The 16600-nt window shown below is 45.4% G+C and overlaps 2 protein-coding genes across 11 annotated transcripts in view; one reads left to right on the forward strand and one right to left on the reverse strand.

Moving 5' to 3' along the window:
* The window catches only part of MTOR (mechanistic target of rapamycin kinase), a 67502-nt gene extending 58416 nt beyond the window's left edge, over positions 1–9086 (reverse strand). Inside the window, exons 1-13 of one of the 5 annotated variants that reach the window (XM_075172480.1) lie at positions 9003–9086; positions 7548–7711; positions 7059–7167; positions 6236–6298; positions 5508–5740; positions 4960–5160; positions 4074–4208; positions 3352–3627; positions 2918–3026; positions 1860–2046; positions 1541–1669; positions 461–705; positions 67–282 (exon numbers count right to left, since the gene is read on the reverse strand). In XM_075172480.1, coding sequence (XP_075028581.1) covers positions 67–282; positions 461–705; positions 1541–1669; positions 1860–2046; positions 2918–3026; positions 3352–3627; positions 4074–4208; positions 4960–5160; positions 5508–5740; positions 6236–6298; positions 7059–7167; positions 7548–7667 — 2023 coding nt within the window. In that variant the 5' untranslated portion in view covers positions 7668–7711; positions 9003–9086. Of the gene's footprint in view, positions 1–66; positions 283–460; positions 706–1540; positions 1670–1859; positions 2047–2917; positions 3027–3351; positions 3628–4073; positions 4209–4959; positions 5161–5507; positions 5741–6235; positions 6299–7058; positions 7168–7547; positions 8678–9002 lie in introns of those variants that run through there. The other 4 variants (XM_075172482.1, XM_075172483.1, XM_075172484.1 and 1 more) reach the window with 4 other exon arrangements.
* Positions 9087–9371: 285 nt separating this feature from the next.
* LOC142092440 (protein dispatched homolog 3) overlaps positions 9372–16600 on the forward strand; it is a 149796-nt gene continuing 142567 nt past the window's right edge. The window contains exons 1-4 of one of the 6 annotated variants that reach the window (XR_012677072.1): positions 9372–9674; positions 9921–10478; positions 11421–13604; positions 13871–15250. Coding sequence is in view for 2 of the 6 variants with exons in the window: in XM_075172488.1 (XP_075028589.1) it covers positions 9956–10478; positions 11421–11908 (1011 nt within the window). In the remaining 4 variants the exon portion in view is untranslated. Of the gene's footprint in view, positions 9675–9734; positions 9803–9920; positions 10479–11420; positions 15251–16600 lie in introns of those variants that run through there. The other 5 variants (XR_012677073.1, XR_012677071.1, XR_012677074.1 and 2 more) reach the window with 5 other exon arrangements.

The following is a 16600-nucleotide window of genomic DNA, read 5'->3' on the forward strand; positions in this document are numbered from 1 at the left end:
TGACCTGCTGATGTGCTAACATTAACATGTGGTAGGAGAACCCTTTTCTCTGAACCCCACACTAACCTGGGTCGGTTATTCCAACCACAAGCAGTTTGCTGAGAACGTCAGCCACAACCTGCACTGCCGTCTGACTGACCACATGAGCATGACCACTGATCAAGTGGATGGAAGGTGTGAGCAAGCGAGAGCAAGTGCGGGCTGCTTCCATCCGAATCTCCTTGTGTTCGCTGTTCAGAAAGTGGTCTGCACAGTGGCGAACAAACTGAGTCAGAGAGTGGCCTAGAAAGAAGAAGATGGGGAGTTTAACACAGGTTTACATCTCAATTACTGGTCTTACCAGGGAAGAGGAGTTTAAAGAAAGTGCTCTCAGAATTTTCCTGCTACTTGCAACCTACTCCAATGCAGTAGTGTTTATATCCCATACCCCTTGGCCCCCTGCTTCCTTATTTCATCTTACCTTCAAACTCAAAGCTACCCAGTGTACGAAGGGCAAGGGTGATGCTACCCACATCACTGGCCTCTGGGATGTTGGTGAGGCTAGGGGAGGCAAGCTGGTGGGCAAGGCCCTTTGGCATGCCTGGATGTCGCAGAGGCTTGTGCATTAGAACAAGAGAGAGCATTTTCAGCAGCCCATCCTGGATATCCTTCTTTAGCTGGGGGATCTGACGACTCAAGTCATACAGCACAGCTGTTAGAGCAGGGCTGAGGGCAAGAAGCAGGTAGATAGTCATTAGAACAGAAACAATAAGGTGCATATTTCACCCTTTTGTTTATGCCTTTGCCCTCAGAAGATAATTGTGGGCATTCACACATCACAGCAACACCTGCCAGCAGAGCACAGGATCCTTGTGTGAACTCAGGCACATGAGATGACCTTCTTGTATGAACTTGGTGAGCAAACTGCTGGGACCCGCAGCACACATTGCTACATTAGGCAATATTGCTAGAATACTGTTACAAATCTAAGTGATTCCTTATACTTGTGCCTTTTAGACACAAAGGCAATTAAAATCACATCCAGATGGTAACATTAATCTAATCTAAACAGCTTTGTGCTATCTGGATACTTTCTCCATACCCTCCCATACTAACAGCTTTAGGAGCTAGGAAATTTCCAATAGGAACTGTCAGCTCCAAAGGTGAAAGAAGCTAGGAGCAAATATTCAGCGCTTCAATTCTCCTTCCCTGCCAATTTGATATGGCAGAAATCTGCTGGTCTTCAGAGGCCTTCTAAATTTTTGCAGGCTGTTGCCAAAAGTGTTTGAATAGTGGAAAGCAAAGGAGATTGCTTTTGAGTTCCCTAGTTGTTCTACAAAAAGATTTCTTTATACAGAGACCAATGCTCTTAAGTAACTCAACAAACACATTAACACCTAAAGCATTATTCTTCTGAAAGAGCTGTACTGATCTTCTGAAAGATCATTTAAAAGCAATAATCTTCCTCCTCAGTCTGAAGACTTTCAAGGTCTCATTCTATATGGCCAACAATGCCATCCAGTGGCTAACAGAAAAATATGCTCCCATGCCTTGTACTTACCTCAGGCCCACAGCCAGCATAGGTTCCAAAAGCTCTTTGATGTCCTGCTGGATACTGGGTCCCATGGCTCGTGCCAGCATACTAATGCAGGTGAAGACTGTGGCATCAACCTGCACAGACTTCTGCCTCCTGGAAAGGGACCACAGAAAAGTTAATTAAGAGGAGCTGCTATTTTTCAAACCTCTTTCCTCATCCCACTTCTGTGTTACCAGTCTTACAGAAATACCTCTGATTTTAATACAATAATTTGATCCCACATCACAAAAATTATACAAAGAACAGGTGCTTTAGTTTCTTCCTCTAACCTTCACGTACTTACTTGTGGGCAAAGTCCTTTGGTGGAAGAGCTGCTTTTATGATTTCAAGGACTTTTGGCAGGTAAGCTTGAAACTCAGACCTCACAGCCACAGAAAGCAAACCTAAGGCCTGGAAGGCTGCTGTTCGCTCCTTCTCCTTCTTCACACAGCTGAGAACATGATTCATGGTGTCTGGAAGATACTGATCAGCTGCCCACAAGAGAGAACAAAACATATATTGGAACTCGTTTAGGTTTATACAGTTGCATCACATTTGCAACTAAACCTTTACAAGTATAAAAATAGGGAATAGACACAGCCATATAAAATTTGCTGACATGAGCAGTGGCAAATACATGTCACCATATAATAAAATTTTCAAAGCCCAGAAGGCTTTCTTTTTTTAAAAAAAAAAAAAAAATAAAAAAATCACCAAAATAAAATAGCTATGAGAAAAAAAAACATTGCAACACAAATGGTGTTATTGTTCTATACACAAATAAGATCCAAGCATCTTGTTTTTATAGTGATTGATTGGAAATTTGGAATAATAACACAAAGTTTGTTCCAACCCACTTAGAGTAGCTTGGTGACTTGCCTCTAACTCTGATGCTCTCCTAAGCTTGCTTGATAAGTCAATTGAACTGCTTTAAACCTGGCAGGTATTTCCCATTTTTACTTGATATTTCCTGGCACATGCAACAGAGAAAAAGGAAGACAGCTCTGCTGGTAATATTTGGGATACATTGCGTGGGAGCAGGAGAGCAGAGTTCAATCCTAAGTCTGACATACTGAGGAAAAAACCAAAAAGGAGGTTCTATCTCTTATGGTATTGATCACAGAATTCAGTCAACAGTTCTCAATCCATTTTCTTCATCAGAGCAACATTTTGGCATCAGATATCAAGTCACACTTATTCAGAAAAAAAAAGACTCCTCCCACAGAGGAATTTGCTCATCTTACAAGCACCACATTTGTACTGCTGCATTGCCTGCACAAGCTTATCTGGACCAAAGAGAGCTGGATAACTTCCAGCCCAATTTCAGCAACACTTCTAACATCCAACCATCTGTCTTGTCACCTGTGAATGCTGAAGGACGGAAAGCTGCCAACCGTGGTAGCAGATTGAGAACCGTCATCTGGATCAAAGAATTTTTGCTGGTTCTGCACTTGAGAACCCACTGGCACACCTGAAAGGAGATAGATTGGGCTTTGAAAGATGGCCATTGGCAGTAATGCATGAATGTTTATTACCTGGGTGATGTAAGACATTCTACTGACATTTAGCTTCAGAGTCCATCAGAAAGATGGGTAATTAAGACTGCTTCCAAAGAAAGTAAAACACTTGCTCTGAGAGAGACAGCGACAAAGCCACGATACATATAATTAATGAGTTTTGATGCCTCAATTCAATACTAGGCAGTATTGCCTGCTAAGTAAGGACATGGAGGACAATTGCTCTACAAGAACTGGTGTTGTGAATGTTGGTAGACAAGTTGAAGACCAAACGCTTACTTGATCAAACTTCTCTTCCATTAGATCCCTGCAGCATCGACTTTCTACCAATGTAGACTTTGCTGGGACAGGTGAGGTTGCGAAACCCATGATTCCTTGGTGGGCACTGTACCCCAGAAGACCAGCCAAAGCATTTGACTGAGAGGGCTGAAGGGACTGGAAGCTAGTGAAGGGAGTGATGTGGCGAGGTTTGGTACTGAAGCCCATCAGGTCTTTGCAGTACTTGTCATGCACAAGCTGCTGCTGAGTGATCTCTTCCATCTCCTCTCTAAGGCGCTGGACAAAGTAGAAAAGCATGTTTTTTTAAAAAAAAAAAAGTAGCTGAATAAGAGATTCCCAACACAGTGCTACCCAAATCTCCTGAGCAGCATCCTGTATAACTGATATACAAATGGCTGTAAAACATCAACTAAGCAAAATCCAGCAAAACATGCAACAGAGAGTCCTCATTCTCTATAAAAAATCTTTTTCATTGTAATTAATCCGGTTAATTGCACTTTCCATCAGACCTTAATACCTACTCAGCCCAAAGTTGTTGCTGTTATTTCTCTGACACACTTCAATTTGTAATAATCAATGCTCTGACTCCATGTTCAGATGACTTTTCAGCCCAAGCCCATTTCAAACACAATGGGGTATTTCCACAGTTTGCTGAGTTGCTACACATTGTCAATCAACTTGGCAACCAAAAACCATAATCCCCATGTTGTTCATTTGCTCACCTCTCCCTCCATACTGCTGATTCTCACTAGCTCATTGAGGATCAGTAAGGCACCATGGATTCGGTCATCACGGTTCATTCCTTTCTCTTTGGCCAAAGTCTCATCAAAGCCCTTCTCAGCCTCTTCATATGTATGCTTGGGGGAAAAGAAAAAAAAAAAATCTCAGTGATCATGCAGAAACAAAGCCTGTGGAAATAAAGTAATACCACCAGTCAGGAGTTACTGATATCCTGTAATTTTCCAAGAGCAGCCACAAACATCAACTGCGTAATAACAGAGTATAACACCACAAAATTCAGATTCACCCAGAAGTTGTAGACTCTGCTGCAGAGCATTTTCAACAGCACTAATCAAACAGCCAGTCAACCATGCCATGGTATAAACTTCATCAATATCTGCATCACATATTTGACTATGAGGAATCCAAGTTCCCATTTGACTGCACTGTCCAAGCCTTATTATGAAGCTTGAATTCATGCGACAATGGCAGCAAAGCTAAGGTTCAGGCAAAAAAATCTTTACCTTTTTCACTCATGTTTTATCTAAATTAATAAAACCATCTGCTAGTAAGAGATGACAATAGATAGATGATTGCATGGCTGTAAAACTAGGTCAGGCTCAACAGCTGAAAATGAGCTGCAGATAGAGCAATGGATTCTTGATGCAATTAAGTCTCTTGCTTACTTTTACAGTGGGCTAAAGGAACTACTCGTTTTGTCAGCCATTATACTTTCAACCGTTTCAAGGGGAGGCAGTTTTCTACTGACAATAAGACATACTGACAAAGGTGACACAGATTCTTCCTTAGACAGCTCTTTTAAAAAATGGCACTTGATCATTTGCATTGCATTATGAGGAGCTGCTTCATACAAAGTTATTTTCTTACTCTGTACCACTGGGGCTTCTGCATCTCTTTTGGCTCCCGTTGAGTGGTGAGGATAAGGCAGGCTCTTAAGGCAGAAACAGCTCCCTCTCGGATGGCCTGTTTGGGATCCCACACAGCCACAAATATATTGTCAAAGAATGGCTGCACTTGTTGGAAGAAGAAGGTAGGCACGCTGATTGCCAGCTCACGCAGGACAAGAACCTGGAGGTGGGGAGAGAAACAGTAACAATCTGTGAGGATGAGCACACATAGACAAACCTCATAATTTCTAGACTGTAGTACCATTTGTTTAGCCTGAGCTGTTTCCAGCTCCATACTCTTACAGTTCCTAGCACAATGGTGTCTCAATCTTCTTTAGTCACTGGGCTAAGCTAGAAGCAATGAAGCAGCACTATATCTGCCATCACAGATTCTCAGACACGGACTGGCAGCCATTCTGATCCTGATCAGAGCTTTTCCGCAACTTTCTGTGCACATGTCCTAGCGCTGTTAACTAATCCTAACCATCCCGTTCCAAGACAGGTGAAGACAAAAAAAAGATCACTTACAGCTGCATGTCTTCGACCTTCATTCCTGTCAGCTCCCAGCCATTCCAGAGCTCGTTTCACCTCAAACTCCACATACTCAGCTGTGAAGGTGTCACCAGCCATCGCAAGCCGCCCGATAGCCTTGGAGGCCATCTCCATTACAACAGGGTCATTGGATGGCAAGAGGTTCCTCAAGTAGTTGGCAAACCTGCCGATACGGGTGGCGTTACCTCCTTCAACACCGATAAGGCTTGCTGTAGAGAAAGGGAGCAATGCTGTAGGTTCCCCTAAGAGTCAGTTAGGCAGACAGTAGGTAATCCCTGGATGAGAGTTAGTATTCCCTATCCATTCCTTAAAGATTCCCATTAACTCCTCCTAAACTGAAAATCCACAGGAAAAAAAAAAATAATCAAGCAATAGGAAAGGGCCACCATTCTTTTGAACCTGAACTTGTTAAGTGGGCAGGAAAATGCATCCAGTAGCTTCATAAATTTTCCCCATTTTTAGTTTAAAAAGAAAAGGAAAAAAAAAATCCACCCTGGGATCACAGACCCATTCCCAATAGAAAGGCATCCATCCACATGCAACTACGACGGCTGGTCCGCCTCAGTAGAGAAGTCAAAGACTGAATGGACCAAGGAAACTGCTGTCCCCCTCAGCCCTAGAGATGGTCTCTCCCGGCCAGGGTGGAGGCACCTTGGCAGGTGGCAGTGTGGCAGAAGCTTTCACTGCCGGTGCCTGGGTTGTACCTGCTCTGTAGATAAAGAGGCCATCAGTGTCCAGGGTTGTCAAGCCGGCACCTTTCAACAGCACTAAATTCACAGAAACAATTTTAAAGTGATACTGTCAGCTTAAAATCAGATGTTGTCAACAAAGATTTCTCTAGCTAAGGGACTTCCGCTGTCTTCAAACACGGTGGGATTGGATGATTATGTCTGTGAGCCTACACCATAAGCACCTCCTATTTGGTTATTAAAGAAGTAATTGCTACAATACAGGCTACTTGTTTGGAAGGCAAAGTATTTATGCAAGCTGATTTCCCTAAGAGTTAAAATGCAGGCAGCTCTGCCATGTCACAGCCAAAGCACAACCAGAGCAACTGATGGAGCAGCTGATCAGAATCAAAGCAGAAGCTATGTGAGCTCCTCCCAGGGATGGAAGCTGCTGTTATTGAGCCAAGTAAATTTAAATAACAAGAATCAATCTCCTCAGACAGAAGAGAGTTGAGAGAGTCAGCCCATCCTGATACATATAAATGGACAGCACAAACTGTTCTCAGCTGAGCTCAAGAACAGAATTTCCACGTGCTCAGCACTCACATTTGATGCTCGACTCCCAGAAGAGCTCAGGGCCCATTAAGCACCAGGTTTTCAGCCACTCTCAGCGCTCAGCAGCTCCCATGCTGACACTTACAGACAGATTTTCAGAGCGCAGCAACTAGCACGCACCCAGCGTACTGAGCAGTCAGACGTAAGGCCCCAATTATAAAAGCTCATTCCTTTTGAAAATCTGTCCCTAAAGATAGATGCATGAAAAGAAAACTCACCAGAGGCATTAAGCACTTTCACTCACCTATAGCCAGAATGCCACCCTTCCTTTCATTTGCATCAGAGCTAGAGACCAGCTCAAATATGTGATGGTTCAGCTGATCATAAAACCTGGTGGATTCTTCCTGACTCATCTGTAAAAGGAAAAAGTTCAAATCAGCTTTCAGCATTCTTTCCTTCCTTCCTGCCCCCAAAACCTCCATAAAGACAATGCTTGTTAGGTCACTTAAACAGAAAGAAATTAAATCAACCATACATTACAAACACAAAACAGTATTTCTTCTTTGTGCCCTAGATGTGTCAAGTTTATTTATTCTGGTGCTTGACCACCCATCTGTGTCACCAATTCACTCACCTCTCCTACATGCTGGGGCAAAGGTAAGGTCCCTGCTATGCCCCACCTCCTCTCAAGGCCAGCTTCCCTATTCCAGAAATCTCCATCCCCAAACTACTCAGCCAATGCCCTACACTCATACAATAAACAAGGATAAATTATCTCATTTGCAGCACTCACTTCGCGGAGCTCCATGGTGACATAATGCTGCAAGTCCTTGGCAGCTTTCGCCCTTGTCTCTTCACTGCGACTCTTCAAGCCATTGGCAAATTGTTGGAGAATGGACACAGTGCCCGACATGATGGTGGTATGTTGGGGCTCGGGGGCATCAAGTCCTGTAAGTTCTTCAGAGAGACACTTTTTTTTACTGCTTTCAGCTACTGAAATCTCTGAACTTCCTTCTTAATGCTGCCCCTGCTGCCTGTTTCCAAAACACACATCCCATTGCGTGCAAGGATGCTGTGCCAGTAGAGCATAAAATTACAAGTAACGACTATATTCCTTAGGCCTTACAACCCTGTGATAAAACTGTATCATCACATAATATCTTGACCCCCAGCCTATTTACTCTCTAGTTCCTCAAATACCAAAATATGCTCTAGTAGGTCAGGTGCCCAACCCCATGGTGATCTAATTCTAAGCCAAGGGTCATGCAATAGCTGAAAAATAGCAAGGTCAGATTAGAGTTTACAATTACCCTATAATAAGTAGACACAATCATTCCCATGATTATATCATTATCATAGCTGACTCCTCCTTGAACACTTTCATTCAAGTTTCTCCACAGAAATTCTAGTGTTGTGCCAACACAAGGGGCCTACCAAGTATTACATTCTCCAGTAGATATTTAGAGATGGGAACTCTACTTATAGCAACACCAATCATTGCAACAGGATGTTTACTATCATAACATGTAACCAAACTTTCTCATGAGTCTTTCTTTATGTGGAACATATTTTAGAGGTTTGAACCCCCCCGATTTTCAGATTACATAAGCACAAACGGAGCACTTGACAGACAGGCCCACAGCGACACAAGGCACCAAAACTTCAACTTCTTTTTCCTCAAATACCCCCACGCGGTAACAGAGATCCTCCGAGATTACAGCGTGAGGCGGCTTCAGGGCTTCCCCGCGGCTGGGAGCCAGGCGAAGCTCCCCCGGACACAGAGAGCAGCCTATGGCTGCGGCCCCATCACCGCCGGCCGGGGTGCCCCTGCGCGGGGGCTCCCCCGCAGCCGCACTCGCAGAGGGACGCGACAGCCGGCGGGCAGGAGCCGGCGGGCAGGAGCCGACAGGCCCGAGCCCGCGGGGGATCCCACAGCCGGCGTTCCAGAGGCCGGGAGTGAGGGAGGGATGAGGCAGGGCAGGGCGGGCACCGCCGCCGGGGCAGAAGCGGGGCCTCTAGCGGCAACGCCGCGGGGGCGGGGGGCTCGGGCAGGCTGGTCCAGGCGGGAAGCCGCGGCGCGGGGCCGAGGCGCCGGCGGGAGCGCCGGTGCCGCTGACAGGGCGCAGGGCGCCAGCCCGGCGGGCGGTGAGGCGGGAGCGCGCGGGGAGAGCCGTGACGGCGGGGCCGTGACGGGAGGTGAGGGGAAGGGGAAGGCGATGCTGAGGGGAGGCTCCCGAGCCGCACTCACCGCCTCCGCCCCGACCGCCGCCGGCTCCCCCACTCCGGGCCCCGCGCCCTCCCCTCCCCCGCGCCTGCCGGACCGGCTAGCCGCTGCTGACCAATAGCCTCCCAGAAGGACTTTGATAGGCACCGTCTCTGACCAGTAGAAAAAGAGCAAAAGGGAAGGAGCGCTCGTAGCTCCGCCCCCTCTCCCATGGAACCGCAAGGCGAGACTGTCGCCTCTCGGCCAATCATCAAGCCAGCCAGGAGGGAGTGGCAGTAGAACTGACCAATGGAAAGGCTGGACGTGCTCGATTGGTGAAAAGTCCACGCTAGACCCACCTTCCAGACGGCGGCTGGCTTCCGCCCTCCTGTAAAGCCTGTGCGCTGTGTGCGCATGCGTCGAGGAGTAGCGCGCTGCGGTGCCGCGCCCGGTGTGCGACGCTGAAATGTGTCCGGCTGCCCATGACAGGACCAAGGGCAACCGGGGCGGCGCCGGGCTGTAGGCGCTCCGTTGTCATCATGGCGCGTATAGCAGCGGTGGGATGTGCTTCAGCGTGACCTCTCGCAGCCACGCGTGACGACGTGGACCGTTTAATGTTTACACCGGGCGGGAGGTGCTGGCGGGTCGCTCGGGCGCTGCTCTGGTACAGGACCCTCCGCGGAACCTCCTGCGCGAGGCAGTGGCAGCGCGGGGGTGGTGAGGAGGGGCGGGAGCGGCCGTTGGGCGCAGGCGCGCGGCAGGCCGGCGGTAGGGGCGCGCGGGGCGCTGGCGGTTGGGGAACGCGCGCGCGCGCGCGCGCGACGGGGCGGGCGCCCGTCAAGCGGGTAAGGGCGGCGCGCGCCTTCCCCTCAGGCGCTGCCCGCCCGGCCATGGCGGCGGCGCTCCCTCCCCGCTGGGCCCCGCAGCGGCGGCCAGGCTAATGCGAGGCCCTTCCCCTTCTAGGTGCTGCTGCTGTGAGACGGGGCGGCGGGGAGAGCATGGGGCCGGGAGACCTGGTGCAGAAGATCAGCATTAGCGCTGAGAGCCCCCGGGGGAGCGAGAGGAACGACGCCGGTGCCGCGCTGGCCGGCGCTGAGAGGGTCCCCCCCGGCACCTGGAGGCAGAAGTGTGCGGCCTATGTGCTGGCGCTCAGACCTTGGAGTTTCAGTGCCTCCCTCACCCCCGTGGCCCTCGGCAGCGCTCTGGCGTACCGGGCCGAGGGAGCGCTGCACCCAGGGCTGTTAGTGGGAAGCGCCGTGACCGTCCTGGCTGTGCACGGAGCCGGCAACTTGGTGAATACCTACTACGACTTCTCCAAAGGCATCGATCACAAGAAGAGTGATGACAGGACTTTGGTGGACCAGATTCTGGAGCCTCAGGACGTAGTCCGGTTTGGAGTCTTCCTTTATACTGTGGGCTGTATCTGTGCTGCTGGGCTCTACGCTGCCTCAACGCTCAAGCTGGAGCACCTGGCCCTGATTTACTTTGGAGGACTTTCCAGCTCCTTCCTTTATACTGGAGGTAAGCGCTGTATCCCGTTTCCTGTCAATCTGAATGTAAACGTGACAGAATTAGCTGACTTGTCAAGGGTTTCTAGAAGACGCATGTGATCTATCTAGTTACCCGCCATAAAAACATTTGGTGGTAATTCCTGGAGTACTGGTGCATAAACTTGTATTCTTTGCCACTGATTGTTGGGGAAGGTGTGACAAGAGCCACACTAAATTCTTCAGTTGGAAAGTGGTGTTGAGACATTGTTATTTACGTATATGGCTTTAGATGCTCATCAGAATTCTTGCTGAAATTTTTTGTGATGTGTATCTCGTATCCCTCAGCAGTATGGCTCACTGCATATGTTCTTTGCCATTGGTGGAATCTATAACTTTGTTTTGGAATGTTTTGTTGTTATTCTCTAGATGGAGTTTCATTGTGAATGTAGAACAGTTTGTGTTTGTTCTTCATAAGAGGAGGATATTTTTATTGTCTTCCTGTGCTGGGTAGATACAAACATAATTATTAGGAAAAGAAAAACAAACTCGGTTTCAAACTGTCAAACTTTTAAACAGTTATGTTAGTTTCCTTGAAAGAACCTTCTCAGTTTTGCTTTTTTTTTCTGAGCATTTTATGTATTTCTTCAGAATCAGGTTCTAGTATGCATGATCACGCTGAAGAGTACCTTATTTCTATAGATTTTTGCAGAAATAGGTACTTCTAGATGTGAAGACGGGTATTAGAACCTGGGCTTTAGTTTCTGCTACATTGTTTGACTGGAGAAGTTCAGAAGCTGCATTTCCTTTATTATCTCTAGAAAAAAGAGAAAATATGCTTCTCAGCCATAGCTACGTGCGCATTGGTCGTTTTACAATATTTCTGTGGGAAGGGCTGATCTGTTTTATTATCTATTCTCTTCTGTCATTTGAGTTGTTTGACGATGCTTCATTTCATTCTTGTGTCTTGCCACAGGAATTGGATTTAAATATGTTGCACTTGGAGACGTGGTGATCCTGATCACCTTTGGGCCCCTGGCAGTCATGTTTGCCCATGCTGTGCAGGTTGGTTATCTGTCTGTCTCACCACTGCTCTACGCTATCCCACTAGCTCTCAGTACTGAGGCCATCCTGCACAGCAACAACACACGAGACATGGAGTCTGACCAGCAGGCGGGTATTGTCACCTTGGCTATCCTCATCGGCCCCGCGTTCTCCTATGTTCTCTACACCGTGCTGCTCTTCTTGCCCTACCTGATTTTCTGTGTGCTGGCCACACGCTATACCATCAGCATGGCATTGCCGCTACTCACCATCCCGATGGCATTTTCACTGGAGAGGCAGTTTCGGAGTCAGAGCTTCAACAAAATTCCTCAGCGGACAGCCAAACTCAATCTCCTCTTGGGGCTTTTCTATGTTTTTGGTATTACGCTAGCACCAGCTGGTGCTCTGCCCAAACTGTAACAAGAACTGTAGAGTCGGTCACAATTCAGTATTAATGCAGACTTAACAGTGGATGATGTGGATAGGTGACCCATTATGGACAGTGGAAAGAATGGAGAGACTGTCGTGAGCTGTTGATTGTGTGTGAATTTTATAATTTCTGGTCTTGGTTAGCTTGTACAACAGACTTTTTAAAAGAGATTTGTCAGTTCTTCAGAAGGGGTGAACTGTGCAGCTTTGCTTCAGAGGAGCAAGGCGACATGAGGACAAGGAAACGTCTAAAGAACCTCATCCTTCTGCCATTGAATTCTTTCACTGTCAACTCAATGAAAGTAAGGTTGAGCCTCAAATACAAACTCTCTGTTCCCTTCCCAAGCACGGTGATTGCTCTTACGACTCCTTTTCTTACCATGGTCAAGGAGTCCAGTGGCTCCTGTGTGGTAAACAGAAAACACTGCCAAATGTTTAGCATCACAACGATGTAGGTGCTATTACTTCACTCCCTTGTGAGCATAGTTCATCTTCATCTGTTGTATGTTTTAATTTTTGTTGGTTTTTTTTTCCTAGTTAAATTTTGAGCTTTTATTTCCAAGCCCCCTGAAATGCACTAGATACTAATTCATTAACTGTTGCTTCTGCTTGGTCCTTATAGTCTAGAAATTTCAAAGTTAGGTACCTTTGTGGGATGTTCGTGCTAAAATGGAGCATGAATAGCCCACTGCACAAACTTTAAGCCAAAACCAGTGAATTTATATTCTGCTATGAAAGCTGAAGCAGTGAATGCAAAACACGCAACTGAAAAGCCCTCAATACATAGAAAACCAAGTGATTTCCATTTTTGCATTTGCTTAGAATTTAGTCTCTGAAATGACAGTCATGGAGTTAAGGGGGAGCCGACAGACAGAGTGCCAGATTTCCCTGGCTGGATATGTATTAATGGTTACATGAGTGGAAGAATAAATTCTTAGTTTAAAAGAAAAATTTTTTTCAATTGTCATTCTCTGTTTATTTAGAGGCCCGGAGTATTGTAGTCAAATGTCTTATAATAAGAAGCCCCAAAAGAAGCCCAGTTGAGCAAAGGAGAAAGGTACAGGGTTAGAAAAAAGAAATCGGGGTTATTGCATTGGCTCTGCATAAAAATTAGAACTGGAAACAGGAAGAAGCCATTTTTGTTAACAAGATTTTTCCTAATAGAGTCCAGAGTTTGTGTGACTGAATCACATTTAAGTATTAAGTTAGCTCTGAAGTGAAGTTCCCCACCTCTTTCCCCGTCCCCCTACACCTTACGGTGGTGTTCTGTTTTCTCCTGCAGATCTTGCCACTTGATATTCATGTGGCCACTTGGAGAACTGACTGTTTCGGCAATTGTGTAGCAGTGTGAAAAACATGCCAAACACAAGTGGGAAAAAGTGTGACTATCAGTGCAAACATGAGTTTGATCCATACCATGTTACTCAGTGGCAACTCAATTCTCGGCTGAGTTGAAGAAAAAGTGTTCGTTTCCTGTTTGCAGGGTTTTGGTGAAAAGTTTGTTTACAGGAGTTGTGGAAAGCTTCAGAGGAATTGATAGAGGTGTTGACCTAGAGCTGCTAGTGCCTGGAGCACAACCTTGCTTTTGAACCAAGTGGGAGCGTGCTAGCCACTATATGAAGGGCTTTTAAACATGAGCAATAAACTAGCAATAAACTAGCATGGTGTTATCCTGCATCTGTCATAGGTAAGTTACCCCCTTGCAGTGTTCATCTGAAAGTGCTGAGTGTTATATTAGTGGAGTGTACTGACAGTAGTAAAGCTGAGTTGATGGTATAGACAGTTAAGTGAGTGTTTTTATAGCGTCATGTTTATCCAGGGTTACCCAGCTGTTGGTCTCCTGCTTTACAGCTGCACAGTAGTCAACGGGAAGGATTCTTTGCAGGCGTATTTTATGAGCCACAGTTTCATCTTTTATTAAAATTGGGCAAATGATCTCTCTAATCCGAATAGGCACAAGACAAGAGGAGATGGACTTCAGGAACTGCGTGCTGCTTTCTACAGCAAAATACTTGTTTAGATTAAAAGCATGAGGAGAAAATGCAAAAGTTCAGCTCAGCTGAATGGAGGGAGATATCTAGGTGGTTTGGAAACTATTTTCAATATAGACATACAAAACACAGTATCTACTGTTACTTCTTTGTGGACCTACAGAATAAAGAAGAGCCTGGCTCCGAGACCCACTTCACTTTTCTGCAAAGCAAAAGCTTTTCTGGGGATATGGACTGAGCTGGTGAATCTGTTAACCTTGCAGTTGGGGATATGTGGGTTTATTAGGTTAATCCCGGCATGGCTTTGTTGCTACCCTTTGCAGCAGCTGTGTGCTTTGTTTTATGATAGCTTGTTCTTGTATAGCTATCAGTTTAAAAGAACAGATAGTTATCTTTTTCTACTCCTTTTACATAAACTAGATTACTTAAGCTAAATTCCTTAAAGTAACTAATACTTGGCTCATATCTTTAATAACTGTAATTTAATGGTGGAAAGATCTAGGATATGATCATTGGTGGAGTAGTGTATGTAACTCTAGTTGTATCTAGGCTACCCTTTACTAGCAGAGAAAAGCCCCCTGTGTAGGATGTCTGCTTACTGCTGGAAAGGACCAGTGCTTTTTGTTACGGAGATGAAGGAAGTGCTGATTAGTGCATGTGTATGTTTGTGGAACACTTTTCAAGGTGGGGGGATTCAAAGCTTTTTAATAGTAAGAATGAGATGAAAATTCGCTAATTCCTTACTAGCAGATGCTGGTTGCCTCCAGTTCCCTGTCTGCGAAAAACAGTATCATTCCAGGTTCTTAAGGATATTAGTAGTAAATAACACATTCTTCACCATGGCTTTGAGGAAGTCATTTAACTTCTCTGTGTCTCAGAAAACAGCTAATTTTTGCCTACCTCGCAGGAATGCTGAGCCGACATCATTGTCATAGAGGGCTTTGAAAGTAAAAAGTGCTTTATCTCTGTGTGCTTTCCAAAAGCATGTTAGTACTAGAAAACATTTTAGGTACGAACTAATCTAACAGGTGACTTAACCAATGTAAGTAGACCAAAATAATCTCCACATAGACATTGAGTGGTGAGAGAGGTTCCTTTATTGGTTTGTTTTGTGATGAGAATGCTGGGTCTCTTTCCTACCCCTCTCCTCCCTGTCCGATGCTACTTTCCCTGAATATAAACTTTTTAAACTTCTTTCAGGTCTCTCTTGACGAGCTGTGTTGCAATGTAATGAGTCTACACTGGTAGATGAACAGATCTGTAGCCCATCTGTTAATGCGTCCTAAAGCACCTCCTGGCCTTTCTTCTTACCCAATAAAGTGTCTGAATGTTATTCTGTTAATTATGCTGTGTTTGATTATTTTATATCACTCCAGTTGTATTTTTGCACACGTATTAGAGCATCTTCCCGGAAGGAGGAGGGTCTTTGTCTGCCATGTTTATAGTATAAGTGCATGAAAGATCATACTTCTTTTTGTGTAAGAGTCCTTTTATGAATCACATAGTCCTGTCCTTCTATATCATCAGGTAAAAAGTTCAGTAGCAGTGATCATCTCCTACTAATGGCAGACTTCAGAGTAGTTCTAGCATTTTCATCAACGATCAGAATTTTATTTGATGCCATTTTCAGTGCCATGTACTGTTTGGCATTTGTAAGGAGGTTTCAGCTGAACTTTTAATCTTTTTAATAAAGATGGACTTTTTCATCCTCACGTGTGTGGTCTGCCATTCTTCCAGTGCCATGGTCTCTGCTCCTGACTTGTAATGATTTTACTTGCTCCATAGGACTGTGACAGCATAATGCCTCTCCCATGTGTGTCATAAATGAACCTAAAGCATGGTCTGAAATTTTCCTGTCTTGGCCACTGGTGCAACCTACTATACAAATGCCTGTACAATTAGCTTAAGGAGACTAAGAAGTCTTATTTGTCTTACATGGTTTCTGGCTCTCTTTTTTTCATATGCGGTGAAAGTCGTTTGAACAGTCTGGAGAAACCTCTTGGCTCTGCCGCCTCTATTGTCTGTGATGCACATAGCTGAAAACAGATACAAAGATGACTTGATGTGTGGGGGATTTGTGAAACATGATGATTTCCGTTTTTGCTTCTAGATTAAAAACCATCTGAGTAGGAGAGAATGAAAGAAGTTCTTGCAGTAAAGTTTAGTGATTATAAACCATTGTGGAGCTAATGCTTTTACCTGCAACACTGTCTTACTATCACTGTCTGCTTTGAAGTGATTTCCTGTTTGGGTTTGCAGGACGTTATATGACTCTAAGACAGGTAGGCCTGGGAAATATTTTTCAGCCTTTCTGAGGTGCAGAGTCTCAAGGTCCCATTTGGACATAATTTTGGAGGATAAAATGCAGAATAGCATGGCATCCAGATACACATGGGCTGTACTCAAGGATCGTCCCAAAGAAATATGATAAAGCTCTTTTTCTGAATCTGCAGAAACCAGTCTGCTCGTGCCCTTTAGCAAGACAGGATGTTGGGTGTTTTGTTAATACTGTAATTGTTCTGCACTTGCTCTTAAAACACACTCTAATGCTTTATCTGGTAGCAGGCAGAGTCTGTTAGCAGTCAGCTTAAATTCATTTTAAAGGAACTGGACCTCTAATAGAGTATGTTTAGAGATTTGGAAGTCATGCAGCATTGAACACCCTGTTGTCCCGTGCCTGTCTAGGTGGAGG

This window comes from Calonectris borealis, chromosome 23 (assembly GCF_964195595.1).
Source record: "Calonectris borealis chromosome 23, bCalBor7.hap1.2, whole genome shotgun sequence".
NCBI classification, from domain to species: Eukaryota; Metazoa; Chordata; class Aves; order Procellariiformes; family Procellariidae; genus Calonectris; species Calonectris borealis.